Source organism: Narcine bancroftii, chromosome 10, assembly GCF_036971445.1.
Source record: "Narcine bancroftii isolate sNarBan1 chromosome 10, sNarBan1.hap1, whole genome shotgun sequence".
In the NCBI taxonomy this organism is placed as follows: Eukaryota; Metazoa; Chordata; class Chondrichthyes; order Torpediniformes; family Narcinidae; genus Narcine; species Narcine bancroftii.
The window spans coordinates 14,487,781-14,508,051 of NC_091478.1; the positions used below are offsets into that span (position 1 = coordinate 14,487,781).

The window sequence follows — 20,271 nt, forward strand, 5'->3', positions numbered from 1 at the left end:
TTACAAAATGTACCATGAAGAACATAGAACAGGCCCTAAATCTTGTGCCAATCTATATATTCCTACCAAAAAAAACCTAAACCCTTCCTACCTCATAATCCTCCATTTTTCTTTCATCCATATGCCTAAGAGTCTCTTAAATGTCCTTAATGTTTCAGTTTCCACCATCATCCCTGGCAAGGCATTCCAGGCACCCACAACTCTTTTTTTTTTTTAAAAAAAAAGCTTACCCCCTGGTGCACTCCCTAAATTTTCCTCCCTTCACTTTGTACAGATGTCCTCTGGTGTTTGCTATTCTTGCCCTGGAAAAAAGATACTGACTGTCCATTCAGTATCTTGTTGACCTCTATTAAATCTCCTCTCATCCTTCTTTGATCCAAAGAGAAAAGTCCTAGTTCTGCTAACCCATCTTGGTTCTGACCTCATTGCCAGTTAGGAATCTGGTTAAAAATAGGAAATGCTGTAAAATTTCAATACGTTAGACACCATCTGTGGAAAGAGAAACAGTCAAGGTTTCAGCTTTGCAAAACTTCATCAGGTCTGACTTTCCTCAGATGCTAAAACTTGGGAGGAGTCACGTGATGGAGTAGTGGCCGGACGGTGAACTCCAGCCCTCTCCAGAAAAGTCGGGAAAAACAAGAGAAAATACAAAGGCACAGAAATACAAGTTAAAGAAAAGTGAGTATAAAGGTGGAAAGAAGATGGAGACAAAAGGAGAAAAATCAAAATCAACGGAAAGAAGAGAGGAAGAGAAGACAACGGAGGAAAAAGGTGAAGGCCTTACCTGTCCGAAGAAGCCCGCTGTGGAGAGAAGACCCCACTACCTCAGGTCGGTAGAAAGAGAACTACAACAATGGCTCACAGAGCCGAGTAAAAATGCGCAACCGCGCATGCGCGACTCCTCGCGCATGCGCGATGCGCATACAAAAAAACACACCGACGGGAGGGGGGACCAGCTGGGGAGTCGATCTCCACAGCCGGCAACGACAGCTGCAGAACACCTGCAGCAAGAAGAGACCACAGAAGACAATAGAAACAAGAAAGAAGAGGAGGAAAGGGCAGCAAAGAAACAACAGATGGTCAACCTAGAGGAAGAAGAAGAGGAAGAGGAAGAGTACAGGGAAATAGAAGAAGAAAAGATAGGCAAGGTAAAGGAGGTACTTGCTCTTGTTAGAGGATACATGGAGTCATTTAAAGAATGGCAAACACAGGAATTCAATGATTTAAGAAGAAGAATAAACAACACAGAAAAGAAAATAAATAAAATGGATATGACCTTAACAGAAATGGGGAAAAAAATGGACAAGATGGAAGAACGGGCAATAGCAGCAGAAATGGAGGTAGAAGACTTAAAAAAGAAATTGGAGGAATCTAATAAAAAAACTAAAGAGACACAAGAATTACTAGCCCAAAAAATAGATATAATGGAAAATTATAACAGAAGAAATAACATAAAGATAGTGGGCCTCAAGGAAGATGTAGAAGGCAAGAATATGAGGGAGTTTATAAAAGAATGGATCCCTAAGGCCCTAGGATGTCCAGAACTACAGCAAGAAATGGAAATAGAAAGGGCACATAGAGCATTGGCCCCTAAACCACAATCACAACAAAAACCAAGATCTATTGTAGTAAAATTCCTAAGATATACTACAAGAGAAAAGGTACTGGAGAAGACAATGGAAAAAGTAAGAGAGGGCAACAAACCACTGGAGTATAAAGGGCAAAAAATCTTCATTTATCCAGATATAAGCTTTGAACTCCTAAAGAAGAGAAAAGAGTTCAATGCAGCAAAAGCGATTTTATGGAAGAAAGGATATAAATTTACACTGAAGCATCCTGCGGTATTGAAAATATTTATCCCAGGACAACAAAACAGACTATTCTCGGATCCAGAAGAAGCACGAAAATTTGCAGAACAATTACAAAAATAGACTGAGGGATGAAGACGGGTAATGAGAGCAAAAATTATCACGATTGATATGTATGTGGGTAAAGACAAAAATAGACTGAGGGATGAAGACGGGTAAGGAGGGTAAAAATGACCACGATTGATATGTATGCGGGTAAAGAGGTATAAGAGTGAATAGAGACAATGGGCATATGTGAAAGTATCTGTAATTAGAGGAAAACATAGAAAGTATAGACAAGAATTAACAAGGGAAGGTAATGGAATAGAGAGAATAAGGAGGGAACTAAAAGAGTGACCTTTGTGACATATAAAAAACGAAATCTTTTCTGGGGGGGGCTGGGTGGGGGGAAAAGAGCGGTCACTGCAAAATCAGTTGACGCTTGCGAGTGGATTCGCAAATCCAAATGGAGAGGGGAGATGTGGTTGCCCGACAAGGGATAAAGGGCAACTCAGGAGGGGAAGGGGAGATTGGGGATAAAGAAGATAGAAATAGGAGAATAAGGAAAATGTTGGATGTTGTAGGAATGTTGTCTGGTAAAGAGTTGAAAATAAGAAAACAGAAATGGAAAAGGAGGAAAGGTAATGATGGAAAAACGGAAAGAGAAGATAAACAAAATATAAAATGGCTACGCTGAACTATATGACTCTAAATATTAATGGAATACATAACCAAATTAAAAGGAAGAAACTACTAAATTTACTGAAAAAGGAAAAAATAGATATAGCATTTGTCCAAGAAACACATTTAACTGAATTGGAGCACAAGAAATTAAAGAGAGATTGGGTAGGACATGTAACAGCAGCATCGTATAATTCAAAAGCAAGAGGAGTGGCTATATTAATTAGCAAAAATGTGCCATTTAAAATAGAAGAGGAAATAATAGATCCAGCAGGGAGATATGTTATGATAAAATGTCAGATATATTCAGAGCTTTGGAATCTACTTAATATATATTCACCTAACGAAGAAGATCAAAAGTTTATGCAAGATATCTTTTTGAAGGTAGCTAATACGCAAGGGAACATACTAATAGGAGGGGATTTCAATCTGAATTTGGATCCAAATATGGATAAAACTGGGAAAAAAATTAACAGGAAGAACAAAGTAACCAAATTTATAAATAAATCAATGCAAGAAATGAAACTTGTGGACATATGGAGGAAACAAAACCCAAAAGAAAAGGAATACTCATACTACTCGACTAGACATAAAACATACTCAAGGATAGATCTATTCCTGTTATCAGCCCACATACAAGGGAGAGTTAGGAAAACGGAATATAAAGCTAGACTATTATCGGACCACTCACCCCTGTTATTGGCAATAGAGCTAGAAGACATCCCTCCAAGAATGTATAGATGGAGATTAAACCCCATGCTACTTAAAAGACAGGATTTTAGAGAATTTATTGAAAAACAATTAAAAATGTACTTTGAAGTAAATACGGAATCAGTGGAAGATAAGTTTATACTATGGGACGCAATGAAAGCATTCATTAGAGGGCAAATAATAAGTTATGCAACCAAGATGAAGAAGGACTATAATCAGGAAACAGAGCAGTTGGAAAGGGAAATAATAAACATAGAAAAAAAATTAGCAATAAAGGAAGATACAACCAAAAGAAGAGAATTGGCGGATAAAAAAGTAAAATATGAAACATTACAAACATATAAGGTGGAGAAGAATATAATGAAGACAAAACAGAAATATTATGAACTAGGGGAAAAAACACACAAAATCCTAGCATGGCAGCTTAAGACAGAGCAAACTAAGAAAATGGTATTGGCAACAAGGAAAAAAGACAAACAAATTACATATAATCCAAAAGAAATTAAGGAAAACTTTAGAGAATTCTATGAACAATTATACCGAACCGAAAACGAAGGGAAAGAAGGGAAAATAGATGAATTTTTGACTAAAATTGAACTACCAAAACTACAAATAGAGGAACAAAATAAATTAACAGAACCATTTGGAACAGTAGAAATACAAGAGATAATAAAAAATTTACCAAATAATAAGACACCAGGAGAGGATGGACTCCCAATAGAATTCTACAAAACATTTAAAGACCTAATAATACCGCCCCTCCTGGATGTAATCAACCAGATTGATGAGACACAAAACTTACCAGATTCATGTAAAACAGCAATAATTACAGTGATACTAAAACAAGGGAAAGATCCACTCTCACCAGCGTCATATAGACCAATATCTTTGCTAAACACAGATTATAAGATAATAGCTAAACTATTAGCGAACAGATTAGCAGAACAGGTACCGAAAATGGTAAATTTAGACCAAACTGGATTTATCAAAAAAAGACGCACAACAGACAATATTTGTAAATTTATTAACTTAATTCATGCAGTAGAAGGAAATAAAGCACCGGCAGTAGCAGTTGCTTTAGACGCAGAGAAGGCCTTCGACAGAGTAGAATGGAATTACTTGTTCAAAGTATTGCAAAAATTCAGTTTACCAGAGAAGTATATTAATTGGATTAAAGCATTATATAAGGGACCGTTAGCGAAAGTGACAGTAAATGGACATGTATCAAAGCAATTTAACTTAAGCAGGTCAACGCGGCAGGGATGCCCACTATCACCATTATTGTTTGCGCTAGCTATAGAACCACTAGCAGAATCGATAAGAAGAGATAATAATATAAAAGGAATAAAAATAAAAGACAGGGAATATAAAATCAGTCTGTTTGCGGATGATGTGATAGTGTACTTAACAGAACCAGAACTAGCAATAAAAGAACTATATAAGAAATTGAAGGAATATGGAGAAGTGTCGGGATACAAGATAAACGTAAATAAAAGTGAAGCAATGCCTATGAATAACGCGGATTTCTCAAAATTTAAGGAGGAATCCCCATTCAGATGGCAAACGCAGGCAATAAGATACCTAGGTGTGCAAATAAACAAAAATCTAGGCCAATTATATAAACTCAATTACAATCCACTAATGAAAAAATTACAGGACGATTTAGAGCATTGGAAAGAGCTACCACTAACACTGATAGGAAGGATAAACTGTATTAAAATGAACATTTTTCCAAGGATACTATACTTATTTCAGGCATTGCCAATACAACTGACAGAAAAATTCTTCAAAGAGTTAAAGAAAATAATAAGGAGATTTTTATGGAGAGGGGGGAAACCGAGGATAGCACTAGACAAATTAACAGAATGGTATAAACAAGGAGGCTTAGAATTGCCAAACTTCAAAAATTATTATAGAGCCGCACAATTAAGGTACCTATCAGATTTTTATCAAACAAGGGAAAAACCAGACTGGACGAGACTAGAATTAGATAAAATAGGGGAAAAGATACCTGAACACATATTATATAAATGGGACGAAAAATTGGTACAACATAGAACTTCTCCAGTATTACACCATCTCCTCAATATATGGAAGAAGATTCATGTAGAAAGAAATAAAATAAATTACCAAATACCAAAACTAATATTGACGCAAAATAAGCTACTCCCTTTTACAATAGACAACCTTGCCTTTAGAAAATGGGAAAAAAAAGGGATTAAAAGAATAGAAAATTGTTTTTCAGGAAGTAGATTCTTATCCTTTGAACAAATGAGAGATAAGTACAATATAACGGGAGATACAGCGCTGGCATATTACCAACTGAGATCCTACTTGAAAGATAAATTAGGAAGCAACTTGAGTTTACCAGAGGGAAGTAACCTTGAATATGTGATTACAGATACAATGTTAATCAAAAGATTTATAAAAAATATGTATATTAAACTGCAAGAAAAGGAAAATGAGGAAACAAATGGTAAAACTAAACAAAAATGGGAACAAGATTTAAATATAAAGATAAAAAAGGAAACATGGGAGAAGTTATGCTCTGGAACGATGAGAAATACAATAAATACGAGGCTGCGTATGATACAATATAATTGGTTACACAGACTATACATTACACCGCAAAAGTTAAATAAATGGGACCCAACAGTATCTGATAGATGTTTTCGATGTAAAAAAGAAAGGGGAACAACAATTCATGCAATCTGGACATGTGAGAGAGTAGAAAAATTTTGGGATGATCTCAATCAGATATTAAATAAAATAACAGAAAACAATATACCAAAGAATCCAGAGATCTTTCTCCTAAGTAACATAAAAAATAAAGAATTTGGAATTGACTTGGAGGATGCACAAAAAAGATTTGTTAAGATAGCCCTAGCTGTAGCAAAAAAATGTATTATGTCAACCTGGAAATTGGAAGATAATTTGAAAATACAACAATGGTATATAGAAATGAATAAATGTATTCCATTAGAAAAAAATAACATATAGTTTAAGAAATAATATTGAAATATTCGAACAAGTATGGGAGCCTTACATTAAATACAATAGCGAAAACCTACCGGGAACAAACATTACCTAAGTTGATGGAAGGAAAAGAGAAGAAAAGAATGGACTCAGTAGAATTTCTGGTGTATTTTTGTTGAATGACAACATTGTCTAACTGAATTAATGCAACCTAGATTGTATAACTAAAATGGATGAGAGGGGGGGGGATGGGGGGGTGGCTTGGGAGGAGGGAGGGGGGAGGGAGAAAAAGTCACTGTAAATGTGTGGAAAAGAAAAAGTGTATATCATGGCTATTGTGATTTATGGTGTGAAAAATAAAAAATTAAAAAAAAAAAAAAAAATGCTAAAACTTTGCTTCTTTCTGACCCAACCTGTCACCCTCTACCATCACTCTCCTCCATCTGGCAGAACTTGTCCTCACTTTAAGCAACTTCTCCTTCAACTCATCTCACTTCCTCCAAATCAAAGGAATAGCCACATGGGTCCCAGCCATTACCTGCCTGTTTGTGGGCTTTGAGGAGCAAACCATGTTGCAAGCTAACACAGACAAGACCCTTCAACTACATCAGGGCTGCCTCATGAACTTCGTGGGTGAATCTACCATCAACTACATTGCTACGTCACAGGCCAATCAATATGGTGGAGCAGCCATCAACCGGATTGCTGCATCGCACCAGGGTGCTTGTATTATTCCAGTGCCAGAGAGAAAGCCTGACAAGCTGGGGACAGTGTTGATGGTGGTGCTACTACCATTAACGCTGGGGTTCTGTGCCCACCTTGCTCGCATCTGGGAAACATCTTGCCTGGCCATCGTTGATGACTACGACAGTCGGCCACAGAGACAGCTTGCACTATCTTTGGGAGTGGCATTCTGGTCGGCATTTCCTGGTCAACATGGGAGCAGAGATCAGCGATTTTCCTCCCAAGAGCTGCTTCCAAGGTGGAAGCTATAACGCAGGTTCACCCGGCCTTCCACAGTTTAAAGGCTGAAGGAATTTGTAGGCATGGTAAATTTCTACCATTGTTTTCTACCAGCGAGTGAGGATCATGCAACCGCTCTTCAAACTACTTTCCGGCCAGCCCAAGGACCTGGAGTGGAACGAGGAGGCGACTGCAACTTTTGACAAAGTGAAAGATGCATAGGTCAATGCCACCATGCTCGTGCACCCATGAGTCAACGTGCCCATGGTCGATGCATCAAACACAGCTGTAGGAGGCAAAGTGGAGCAGCTGGTTAATGGGTTGGAAGCCACTTGCCTTTTTCAGTCAGCAGTTGAGGCCACAGAAACAGAAATTCAGTGGGTTTTGTTAAGAAATCTTGGTTTTTACCTTGCCATCTGCCATTTCTGGTACTTACTGAAAGGTCAATCTTGTGGCAGACACACTCTCCAGTATGTCCATTCAATTGATCAACTCTTTGGCTCCTGGGATTGACTACATCGCTCTGACAGCAGCGCAGCTACAGGATGCCATAATTCCACCCTGCTATACCATCATTTTGGGGCTCAAATTGAAGGATGTGAGGCTTGGATCTTCCAGGGCTACACTTCTTTGAGACATCCACTGGACAGCCAAGACCCATCATACTGGTGGATTGGAGACATCGTATGTTAAACGCCATTTATGGCTTAGCACACCCACCCAGACACGCTATGATGCAGCTGGTCACTGAAAAGTTTGTGGCATGGCTTGCATAAACAGTTTGGTCACTGGCCTAGAACTTGCATACACTGTCAGATCTCCAAGATTCAGAGGCACATCAAAACCCCATTCAAGGCTTTTACCCCAATGGACAGGCATTTTCAAATGCTGTCCATTCCATTGCTCCAGTGCTTCTTCAAGATGCTCAATGAATATGTCAGGAAGTTTTTGTGGAGTGGGAAGGTGGTTTTTCCATGGAAAAATGAACATGGGAATACAAATTAGGGGGTCTAAAATTGCCACATTTCCAAAATACTTTATTGGGCATCCCAGGCGATATTTATCGCCTTATTGTTTGGGGGGGGGGGGGGCACTAATTGGACTACACATAATAGGGAAAAGGATAGCAGGAGAGTTTTTGTTTTTACAAATGGAATACCAAATTAATTTCCAAAAAGACAAATAACCCCATATTAAAACATATATACCAGACATGGCAAAAAAAAAAATCAATGTATTGGATTGAAAGTGGGAATGTCTCCTAATATGCCTTTGACCCAGAACAATTTAATACCCAAGATGCTGGGTAACAGGATCCTGAACGCCTGATGCCAGAAAGGGATCATGTGTATCGAGGACTGTTATGATCATAAGCAAGTAATGTTATTTAAGCAATTTGGAATATATTTCTTCTGCTTCCTACAATTGAGGGTTTTTTATTAAAACAAAAAGACAAATTAGGACAAACAATAAATCTGCCGGAGTGTAGTACCATGGAGATTCTAATTTGGCAGGGGAATGTATTTAAATTTATTTCTAGAATGCATTTCCTACTCCAGAGTGAGAGCCCGAAATTGGGATTAGACCATTCAAGGGAAAGATAGGAGTTGGAATTGGGAACAATGATCAATGAAAATTGGTGGGAAGACTTGTGTCTGAACAGCATGACAGGGATTATCAGTACTAGATACATGCTGGTGCAGTACAATTTCCTGCATTAATTGTATCTCACACCACAAAAATTACATAAATTAAAGCCAGAAATTTCAGATGTTTCAGACGCAGCCTAGAGGTTGGAACCTTTATCCACTCCACCTAGCTATGTATGAAGGTGAGATTCTTCTGGGTAGACCTGGGAGACATTCTTAAAAAAAAATTAGAAAAGTGGCGTTTCCACAAGATCCAGAATTGTTCCTTCAGGGAGATATCGATGAAGTACAGTTTAGACTATCCAAACACCAAATTCATTATGTGACGATCACTGTTGGTAGCCAGGAAGTGTATAGTGGTTGCGTGGAAGTCCAACTCTCAACTTGAATATAGAAATGCATAGTAGCATTCTCCTGGAGAAGATTACTTTTAACTTGAGGAAGAAGCATGAAACGTTCATTGAAATGTGGCAGTTGTATCTGAGGCACATTGATGTGCAGATATGATCTATACCTCCCCCAACCCCCCCACCCCCCCCCCCCCCCGCCCACTTGAGAAATGAGTTAAGATACAAGCTGTCCTGAGAGATAAATAAAGAAGAGTGAATTAAAGTTGTGGTACAGATGACATGTTTTAATTTTTTGTTTTATTTTTGTTTTTTCCTTTGCCTTTTAAGGTTTATTTAATATCCAGGGAAGGAAAAAATACTGGACTCTATATATTGTGTGATAAGAAAATGTCTTGTATTGTTTGAATATATTTGCTTGAGTCTTAAAATATTCAAAAAAGTCAATTGATGTCATTTCAACAGTTATGAAATAAATAAGGAATTACTAAAAATACACTTTTTGCTATCTTCAATTGAGGGGGTATTTATCAGAAAAATTAGGTCCAACAATGTTTTTATTGGCTTTAGTGAGTTGAAGCTTCTTATTAGGATAGGTTATACTCAGACATTTATTTCGGCAGTACATCTTTTATGACAAGCAGGCACTATTAAAAAGGGAATACATAAATGGGAGGTTGATTTAAATATTACAATTAATGAGAAATGATGGCAGAACTCTGTCAAGACGGCATTGGAGTATTATAAGTATTAGATACAGTTTGGTTTATTATAATTATTTACATCAATTGTATTTAACACTGCAAAAATATTACACAATGAAAATCAGATTTATCAGATAACTATTTTAGATGTGGTAAAGAAATAGGAACATTTTTGCATTCTACTTGGCCATGTTCCAAAGTTAGAACTTTTTTTTGAGGGATTTAGGAAAGTTTTTGGAACAATTTACTGGGATTGTTATTCTGCAAAATCCAGGTTTATTTTTAATGGGGAATATAGAAAGAACAAGGCCTGAACTAAAACTATAATTTTATCAAGTTAAATTTATTAAAATAGCTTCAGTGGTGCAAGGAAGTGTATTGCAGTGATTTGGAAATCAGATGTGCATTTGAGTATGGAAAGTTGGCATTTGGAAATTCAAAGGTATACTTTTGGAGAGAATTTTATATAATTTGAGAAATAAATATTCAACTTTTGTACAAATTTGGAGCTTGTACATGCAAACTTTAGGGTTAAAAATGTAAGAATCTACTTCCAGCCTCTTAAGACCTATAATAATCTTCTTTCCTAAAGATATTTAGCACAAGTACTACAAGATTCCAGTGTGTGAGCCAACCCTTTGTGCAATCCAGATTGATTTTTTGTTGCTTTATGCTTTTCTTACTTTTTAAAGACAATTTTTTTATAACTATATATAGTATCTATTGTTATAATTATCTTGATAGTAGTTGGGGGAAGGAGGGAGGAATCAATACTATATAATCACTGTAACTTCCAAATTTAATTAAGACTGTACAATTATAATTACATGGATGAAAACGTTAAATAAAATATTCCAAAACAAATTTTTAAAAAAAAATGGCCTAATCTCTCTTAAATGGGCAACTCACTTTAAAACAATGGCTCAATTCTAGATGATCCCATTAGAATAAACGTCCCCTCCACATTACCATATGCAAGATCATAAGTGGTCTTTATGAGTCAGTAAAAAGTGCCTTTTCAAAACATCCATTCCAGGTATTAATCTAGTGAACTGCATCCAACACACTAACATTCTTCCTTTCACTGCCCTTTTGATAGGATCTCAGCACAGCCCTAGACAACTGAAACATAACCTCTCCACTTTTGCATTGAATTCCCGAGCAACATTTTAAAGGTAAAGACAGTCATGTAATACTACATTTAGAATGTAACATGCATGAAATTCTTTAGCTTTTGGCTACCGTAGGCAGAGAGTCACCACTTTGTCCAGCGCCCCTCACAGAAACCTACAGCACCTGGTGTTCCTGGGCAGTCTCCCCTCCAAGTATTGACCAAGCCTGAGCCTGCTTAGATTCTGAGATCAGGCATTCCCAAGCGTATTCAGGCTATTAGGTGCTGTCAGCTTTCCTAACTGCTTTCCATTCCTGCATACTAACCTTTTGTGTATTATGAACACCCAGATCACTCTGGATTTCAGATTTCTGCAAATTCTCATCATTGTGAAGAAACCTAGCCAGAATCATATTACAGCCTTATTATATGGTTAGTTACGGTACTTATTTTCTTACAGAAACTAGCCACAATTACTATACTATAAATTATTAGAAGATGCGACAGAAACAGTTCTATTCAGCGTCATTACAAATATATACAATTCACTCCATTGCAAAGTGAGACAACAAACTATGAGGGTGATAAAGCAGTTAAAAAAGTTAAATACATGTCTACAATCACCATACCATCTGAAAGCCTTACCGAGGAAAACCTTCTCTTTTCCAATAGAATATGTACCACAGACAACTAATGTCCTAGGATTCATGGTTACAGTTTCAAAAGCAACATTTCCCACAAATTGGATGGCTTCTTGCTGAGCAGGGAAGGTGTATTCTGGACTGCAATATCTGTCAAATAAACAAAATTGCACCGGGGATGGTATTTAATTAATATGAATATCTCAAATATCTAAATTAAATGATTAATATATAAATGGTCTAGTCCTATTAGTGTTATTTTGAAAGACATTCTAGATATAGACAGTACTTCTAGAATAACAAATTCATACTTTATAAAAATTGTGCAGCATTCAATGAACAGACAACAAAATCAACACATGCATAGATTTGCGACAAAATACAATTCTTAGATTCAGCACCTTTCAATATATGTTCCAAGGTTCACCTCCCACATCACCACTCAAGAAGTCCTGGGCAATACCTTCACTTATGGAATGATAATACCATCTAAAGCAGGGGTGGCCAAACTATAGTCCCTGGGCCCATTGTGGCTGATTGCTCATTTTTAGTGGCCCAGGGTGAATTTTAAAAAGTAAAATGGAATATGGCCTGTTAGAATATGGTTTCTAACAATAAATTATACTGTATGTACTTTGCACTTCTTAGTTTCAACACTAGATGTTGCTGCCAATTTGAACAACTACTAGATCAACCGTTGCCTCAGTTGATTAAACATGGCGGAACCAAAAGGACAGAAAGTAGCAAGGACGTGCTGAAAATTTCAGACATGGTGAAAATTAATACTTTTTATAAAAAAAGTCAAGAGGAAGTGTGTTTGATTTGCAAGGAATCTATCAACTTTAATAGCCTCTCTACAGATTTACACATTGCATCATAATCATTAGGTAGACACTTGGGTCATGAACGGCGCCCATTGGGAGTTGTGGAGGAATGTTGGAGACTGCCTTGCCCTTCTTTTGATCTTTTCTCCTGTTCTTATTTTGCACTGTTTTTTGAATGAGTTTTACTGTAATCATTTAACTTTAAGAGCGTAGATACAGAAATGCCTACTGTATTGTGATGTGTGAGCACATCAATAAACTACTATAGTATCAAGTTAAATTGTTCAGTAGTGTCATATAGTTATTTTGATAGAAAATGAATTTTCAATGGCACAGGAGATTTCTGGTCTAAAAACACCATTTTTCTTGGTGTTACTGGCTTAATTTTTTTTTGCCTGTGACTCCTTATATTTTCTGTATGTGGCCCACAACCAAAAATGTTTGTCCACCTCTGATCTAGAGCATCATCATTGCTTGCTCTCTGTATGCCAAGAAACTATTCATTACTGAATGGACTCCTCGGGCTGGCCTCAAGCAGCTATGCTGAATGGCTCAACACCTCTCTCCATACAATAATCAGTCACTTGTACATGTTTAATGTAAAAACAAGGTCTACATCCAGATGTAAAATTAGAGTATTTAGACCACCTCATTATTGATTGCAACTCACAAACCTAACAGGTAAAACCCTGCCTCATTACTGGTTTCCAATCAAGACATTTTATTACAGAAATTTATGCAAGGAACTTTCCGTACGTAGTATCAAGGTAAAGAATATGAATTTTTTTGCCAATGAGATGAGAGTAACGCTCCATTGAGGAATTAGCTCGAAAATCACCAGTGTGCAATATTGTTTTGCCATTTGGAAGTTGGAACAGCAACATAACTGCACCCGGACAGCTGTAGAATAGATAAATACAATAATTAAAAGCCAGCAACTTAAGAGCAAATTTTATTATACAAATTATTAAAAGTAATAAACGTGTGAATGGTTACAATTTTTTTCTTAAGGCTACACGGCCTTTGCCAAGGTCCCACATGGGAGGTTAGTCAGGAAGGTTCAGTCGCTCGGTGTTCATGGCGAGGTAATACATTGGATTAGAAATGGGCTATATGGGAGAAGCTAGAGAGTGGTAGTGATAATTGCCTCTCAGACTGGTGACCAGCGATGTCCCTCAGGAATCGATGTTAGGACTATTATTGTTTGAAGTGGCAGATTGGATTTGCAAGTTTGCAGATGACACAAATATTGGAGGTTTCTGGACAATGAGGAAGGCTTTCAAAACTTGCAGTGGGACCTGGACCAGCTGGAAAAATGGGCTATAAAATAGCAGATGAAATTTAATGCAGACAAGAGAGGTGTTGCATTATGCAAGGACAAACCAGGATAAGACACAACACAGTAAATGGTAAGACACAAAGGAGTGTGGTAGAACAGAGGCATCAGGGAATACAGATACACAATTTTTTGAAAGTGGTGTCACATGTAGATCGAGTTGTAAAGAGAACTTTTGGCATATTGGCTTTCATAAATCAAAGTACTGAGTATAGGTGTTGGGATGTTATGGTAAAGTTGTACAACACATTGGTGAAGCCAAATTTGGAGTACTCTGAGCAGTTTTGGTTACCTAACTGAAGGAAGGATATCAAAGCTTCAAAGAATGTAGTGGAGATTTACAAGGATGTTGATGGATCTTGAAGAACTGAGTTACAGGGAAAGGTTAAACAACTTTAGACTTTACTCCCTGGAATATAGAAGAATGAGGGGAGATTTGATAGAGGTATATAGGATTATGATGGGTATAGATAAATGCTTGCAGGCTTTTATCATTGAGATTAGGCAAAATCAAAACTAGAGGATATGGGTTCAGGGTGAAAGAGGAAAAGTTTAAAGTGATCATTGGGGGAACTTGTTTCTGCAAATTGAAAGAGATGCCAGCTGAATTGGGGAATGCAGGTTCAATTTTGACATTTAATAAAAATTTAGACAAAAACATATATGGGAGGTATATAGAGTGATATGGTCTAAGTGCAAGACCAAGGCATAATAATAGTTTGACACAGTCGGTTTCTGTGTTGTAGTATTCCAAGGTTCACCAACAAGCTAACTTCACCTTCATGCCCTGTGGCTCGGTAATCTTTAACCCGAAGAACAATGAGAATAATGAAAAATCAAAAATAAATAGTGGAAAATGAATGGGTAAAATTGGAGTGCCTCGCCATTAGTTCTCCATTCACACAGTCTCAAGCAAAAAGAAAACTCACTTTTCTGGCATTTACCAATCTCCATAGGTGCCGGACACCAGGTGTTTTACTATATTATTTAATGGATGAAAAATCAATGTTAGATCTACATCTCTCAATGAACCAACGAGAATTAAAAACAAAAATGAAAATTACTGATCAAAGCAAAGATTGAATAGCTTTGACACACCTTGTTAAATAAGACTAAAGTTGAAGAAATACGGAATTAAAATATTACAATTACAGTTTTAATTGTTGAGATGGTAGAATGTTTTCCAAAGAAGAAGAAAAAGGTGGGGAACTTTAAGCTGAGCATCAAATACAGCCTAATTTTATTGGTTTTCGGTGTACTGGAAGATATAAAGAGTACTAAAGAGACTGAAGTGATGGTAATGTCAGTACATTTAAGTGAGACACATGGTTAAAAAAAACTTACTGATTTGCATCCAAAAGCACGACCTTAACTCCATCCACCATACATTCAGTATTCATGGGTAGATTTACAACATACTGATCCTGTACTTTAAGTTTAGATATCACCAAATTGCGTGTTATCTGAAATTTAGAGGAAAAATATTAATTTCAACAATTATGAGTGTATTCTGCAGACTGCTCATCAATCTTTATAAATGTTAGCATCATTCAACAAATCCTCAGAAAGATAGTGAACTCAATTAATTACCTGAGCAAACATCAACACTAATATTAATCCCCTGAAAACTAATTCCACAATCTCCTCCACATCAGATACCACTTTAATAGACCAGAGAGTGTCACGAGTTAAAAAATTCAAAATAGGGAAGGATTTTCAAACTTGTAGGTGTGACCTATTTCACTGCACTCTTGGAACCTGATTTGCATTCAAATCAGGTTCCCAGAATGCAACTGAGGCCAATTTATCACAGCTCCCAGTTCAATTTCTCAGGGTAAAGGGAGAAAAAGAAAGGAGCTGGGAGTTCTTGACTCAAGAAAATATTTATTGCATTCTTCAACCTTAAATCGACAGGATTGCAATAACAGCATAATTAAATAAAACAATTAAAGCCAATGTGATTTGTCAATCTAAAATGGAGATAAAAGCATTAAGATCCATCATGAAATGTGCATCCACTTATATTTCATTTTAACATATTTTGAAAGCATTATAACTAATTTGTTTTCTCAACAGTACAAGCAGATGTTTAAAATTTCAGTTCACGATAATTATTATTATTGTCCATTCTATAAATGTTATGTATGTCTATTTTGTTATGGACCCTGGACAATTTTATTTTCAGACCTGGGACAGAACTGAACCTATGGCAGGAGAGAGAGGATTGTGCTATGAAAATTGATAGTTGCGTGGGAAGCAGTGAAATAGTGGTGGGAGAAATGACAGCTGTCAGAAGTGAGAGAGCCATGCGCTGGAAGCTGGTGGGCTCGCGGTGAGTGCGCCTGCTGTTGTCAACCCCTCTCTACCAATCAGGAGAGCTGAAGGCATGCGCTGGGGCAGTTGAGTCCAGTGTGCTGAGTTTTGAACAGATTAGTCTGTGTGTGCGTGCTCACCCGGCTGCTTCAGCAAACAAGAGGCTGAAATGCTTCATTCACAGGTGCTAGTACTGCTGTCTGTCAGTGTTCTCACCCAGTCGTTTCAGTGGGAGAAAAGAGACTGAGCTCTTTTGTCTGGAGGTGGCAGCAGTTTGTGTACTCTGATACCCAGAGTATGTGTGTCTAACCTGGGCCTCCCCAGTCCTCTTCTAAGAGGAGGACTTAGTGTGACAGGAGTCACCCAAGACAGGGTGTTTAGAGGGGAAGACTTGTTAACCCTAAGGTGGGCTTTAGAGACATGAACCTCATGAAGTGAGGAGGAGGTCACTGGGTGAAAATTCCCAGGTGAAGAAATTAAAGGTGGTCATTGCCACATTAGAAACTCAGGAAAGTTGCAAGTCCAGTGATCATGGCCATCTGTCTCCACAACCAACTGAAAGACCAGTGTGCAATTAAACTAAGAATCCCAAGCCTGAAGACCAAACTCTGTGAACTGTTCTGTTTTGACTGATCGACTTTACTTAACTAACTTGAGATTTTGTTTGGGGCGTTTTATTTTGGGCTTGGGCTGTAATGGTCTGGGGTCTGTCTCTCCTCCCTCCTCCCCCCCATATATACACAAGTTATAAATCTCTGTTGTTAGTATATAGTTGCTGTAAGGGCTTAAATTCAGGTGTTAAGCTTATTGAGTTAATTCTATTATTGACAATTGTGAATAAATTATGAGTAAAACTTAACCAATGTGTTTATGTATCTCAATTGCTGCTGGCAAGGCCTAACAATTTGTGTAAAATCAATAAAAATATTAAAAGAGAAAAACCAGTTCATAAAGAAATAACATGGAATAGGCTATTTAACCATCTAGTCTATGTTACTGCTCCTACTTCCAACCAGGCTGATTTACAAAACTGATGCTCGTGGAAATAGTGGCTGAACTTGTATAAAGACTAGCTCAAGGACACAAAACAAAACAGAAAATTGTAGTAAATGTTTAATCCAAGAGCCAATGCTGGAGTCAAATTCTTGTTTTATGATGTGCATAAATGAATTAGAGATTGTCAGAAGGAAAAAAAACATTTCAAAATTTGCTGGTAATACCAAACTTGGGAGGCATGGCAGAGATGACGCTACAAATCAACAAGGTACAGCTGTAGTAAAAAGTGCAGACAGCTAGAATTTAAACACAGACTTGAGGTGATGCATTTAGCAGTAGGAAAACCAAAGTCTTAATGGCACAATTCTAACTAAGCAGGATACTGGTACAGAAATTCATGGAGGGGGAATCATGTATGCAGATTGTTGAGTAGAGAGAAGTAGATAATGCACATAGGATTTTTACCATTATGAGCAACAAACAGTATTTGAGAGAGTGCAGAGATGAACTAGAATGGGTCCTGAGATTGGGGATATTAGCTACAAGTGGTTAATTTTGTTACTCTTAGAGCAAAGGAGTTTGGAGAGAGTGTTACAGGTTCAAAATCAAATTTAAAAACTGTTATCATTAACTTACGATGCAAGGATAAGGCCGAACAGATTTAAAACTTGGTGTAAAAATACTGTGAGAATATGAAGAAGAATTTTTAAAAATAAACACAAATGGAGTGAAACACGAACGTCTGCAGACGCTGTGATTGTAGTAACAAATAAACACAAATGACCTGGACCACACCTATGGCCAATGAGATAGTGAAAATGTAGATGATCAGTGATAGCTTAAGAAAATTGGATCAACATTCGGACAGATGGGAGGATAAGCTTGCAAAATAAAAATGATAGAGCAGTGCAATGGGAATGAGGATAGCTCCAGTCAGTATGAACTCCATGGACTGAATGGCCTCCCACTATGTCTAGGATGATGACTCAAACCTTCTTTCATCAGTTGTGTTTTTGTTTAAAAAATTATTCCAATTGCACCATTCAAAAACGTTTAAGACACAAGCAATTCTAAATTTAAAAAAGAAAAATAAATCACATGAAACATTCATGTCATAAAAAGTTACTGCAAGCACAAATAAGGTCTTAATAAATCTACCTTATTCTCATCTCATCTCCCCTTCCCCCTCGCCCCCCCAACACATACTCACACATTCTGCATCAGTTCCTCAAGCAAATCCACAGCACACAAAATAGGGAAATCAAAGCAAAATTTATCCTCCAAATTTGGACACTATTGCAGAGTTCAGCAGTGGAACATTTAAAAAAAAAAACACTGGGAATCCCTTAGAAAATTCATGACTTTCAGGTACATATGCCTCGAAACCCCAAATCGACATGTAGTTACATAAATAATTGCCAATAGCTTGCTCTGGAACTCTGCCACTTTCCACAAGATTCAGCACTGAAACATCAGATCAGAGATAGTCGATTTTAGATTAGCAGCACCCATTATATTTTGCATCTTTTGATAACACTGGACAAAGATTTTGCTTCCTGAAAACTTTTGGGTGTATTTTATGAATTGGCCTGCTAATCGTGAAAATCACCTGAAAATTTTCCTATCACATACTTTTTTTTTTAAATATAAAAGATTCAACCTATCTTTGTGATTTCCTGTCATATTTTGTCTACTTCAAACATAACTAAACCCTGAAGTGCAACATGCCATTAAAAATCAATTTTCTGCATTCGCACTTGGACGTCTTCCCTGCTACGTTTGGAGCAGTCAGTGACGAACATGATTAAAGGTTCCACCAGGCCACTGCGACCATGGAAAAGTGGTATCAGGATATCTGGAATCCATCATTGCTGGCAGACTATTGTTGGTCAATGACACAAGAGGCATCAGATGCTGAGTACAAATGAAAATCAGCAGTAAAACTGTTTTAGGTCAGTTAACAAATGCAATGTATCAGCATCATTATGCGATTAAACATGCTAAATTCAATAAAAAAATAATTTAATGTTTCTTCAACTTCTACATGATACAGCAAATTTGAAATTATCTTTGTGTTCAGCTTGAAGTGTCCATCATAATCCCCAATTTTTTTTAGGAAACAAATCTTTTGAAAAACATTATCATCTAGTGTAATAATGAAGTTCTGCCTAACAGAAATTATGGACTAGTTTTGTTTGGGATTGTTTTCATGACAGACCGAATTTAGCAGATGGACACATAACCAATAGAACTTCTGTACATCTTTACTGAATCCTTGCAGTAAAATATTAAACTAATGAAAAATGTTGGTGTTTTCATTATACAATCTTACCAACAAACACGCAAAGAGAAGATAGATATTGTGACAAATTATGTTATATTTTATATTGTCCATGGATAGTTTTAAAGGAGATAAATTGTGGCAGCTTTTTTAGCGTAGGTCACATACAAACACTTCAAAACAGATCTCATTTAAAATGCCAGAGCTCTGCTCAAGCCAGACAATTAAGGCTCTGAGTGCCTTTGCAGAAACTTTGAAAAATGCCTATAAGGACTTCACAAGTAGGTGTTAATTGGACATGCTGTGGAGAAATGGATTATTGTTTTGGAAAGCAACAGATGAATTAACTCGAAAGATTAGATCCAGAGTGGAACATGAAAAGATGGTAAGCTTTTGAAGACAGGTTGTGAGTTCTGGTCAAAGCCCTTGTGGTCCATACAAGAGGAGAGGACTGGCTGCATAATGTTTCACTTGAAATAAGGGGAACAAAAAGGAACTCTGTGGTTACCTGAAAGAAAGAGGTCATCATCTGGAAAACCCTGATGGGGCAGGTTTCTTCAGCAAGGGATCAATTGTGGGTGTCCAATGAGCAATAAATCTCTCTCTGAAAACCGACAAGAACCTTCCTGAGCAGTAACCATTTACCTTTCAAGCATCAAAGCCTGGTAAAATTCATAAATGTCAAATTTTGTGCACAGTATAAGAATTGCCTGATACCAGGAGGAGTGAGAAGTGAGATTGGTTAACAGTAATAAGTTAAAGTTTAATCCTGTTTTCAAAAATTAAAAGCAACTTTTGTTTAAGTAGCCATTTGTCTTGGAGAATTTCTACTGCTTGAGATCAAATATCTACAATGACTATTAATTAATATTTACTAATCATAAATGCAAC

The 20,271-nt window shown here is 37.0% G+C and overlaps 1 protein-coding gene across 2 annotated transcripts in view; it reads right to left on the reverse strand.

Moving 5' to 3' along the window:
* The window catches only part of dclre1a (DNA cross-link repair 1A (PSO2 homolog, S. cerevisiae)), a 43,544-nt gene that overhangs the window by 13,453 nt on the left and 9,820 nt on the right, over positions 1 to 20,271 (reverse strand). For both annotated transcript variants that reach the window (XM_069899977.1, XM_069899978.1), the window contains exons 4-6: positions 15,135 to 15,253; positions 13,211 to 13,354; positions 11,635 to 11,780 (exon numbers count right to left, since the gene is read on the reverse strand). In XM_069899977.1, coding sequence (XP_069756078.1) covers positions 11,635 to 11,780; positions 13,211 to 13,354; positions 15,135 to 15,253 — 409 coding nt within the window. The remainder of the gene's footprint in view (positions 1 to 11,634; positions 11,781 to 13,210; positions 13,355 to 15,134; positions 15,254 to 20,271) is intronic.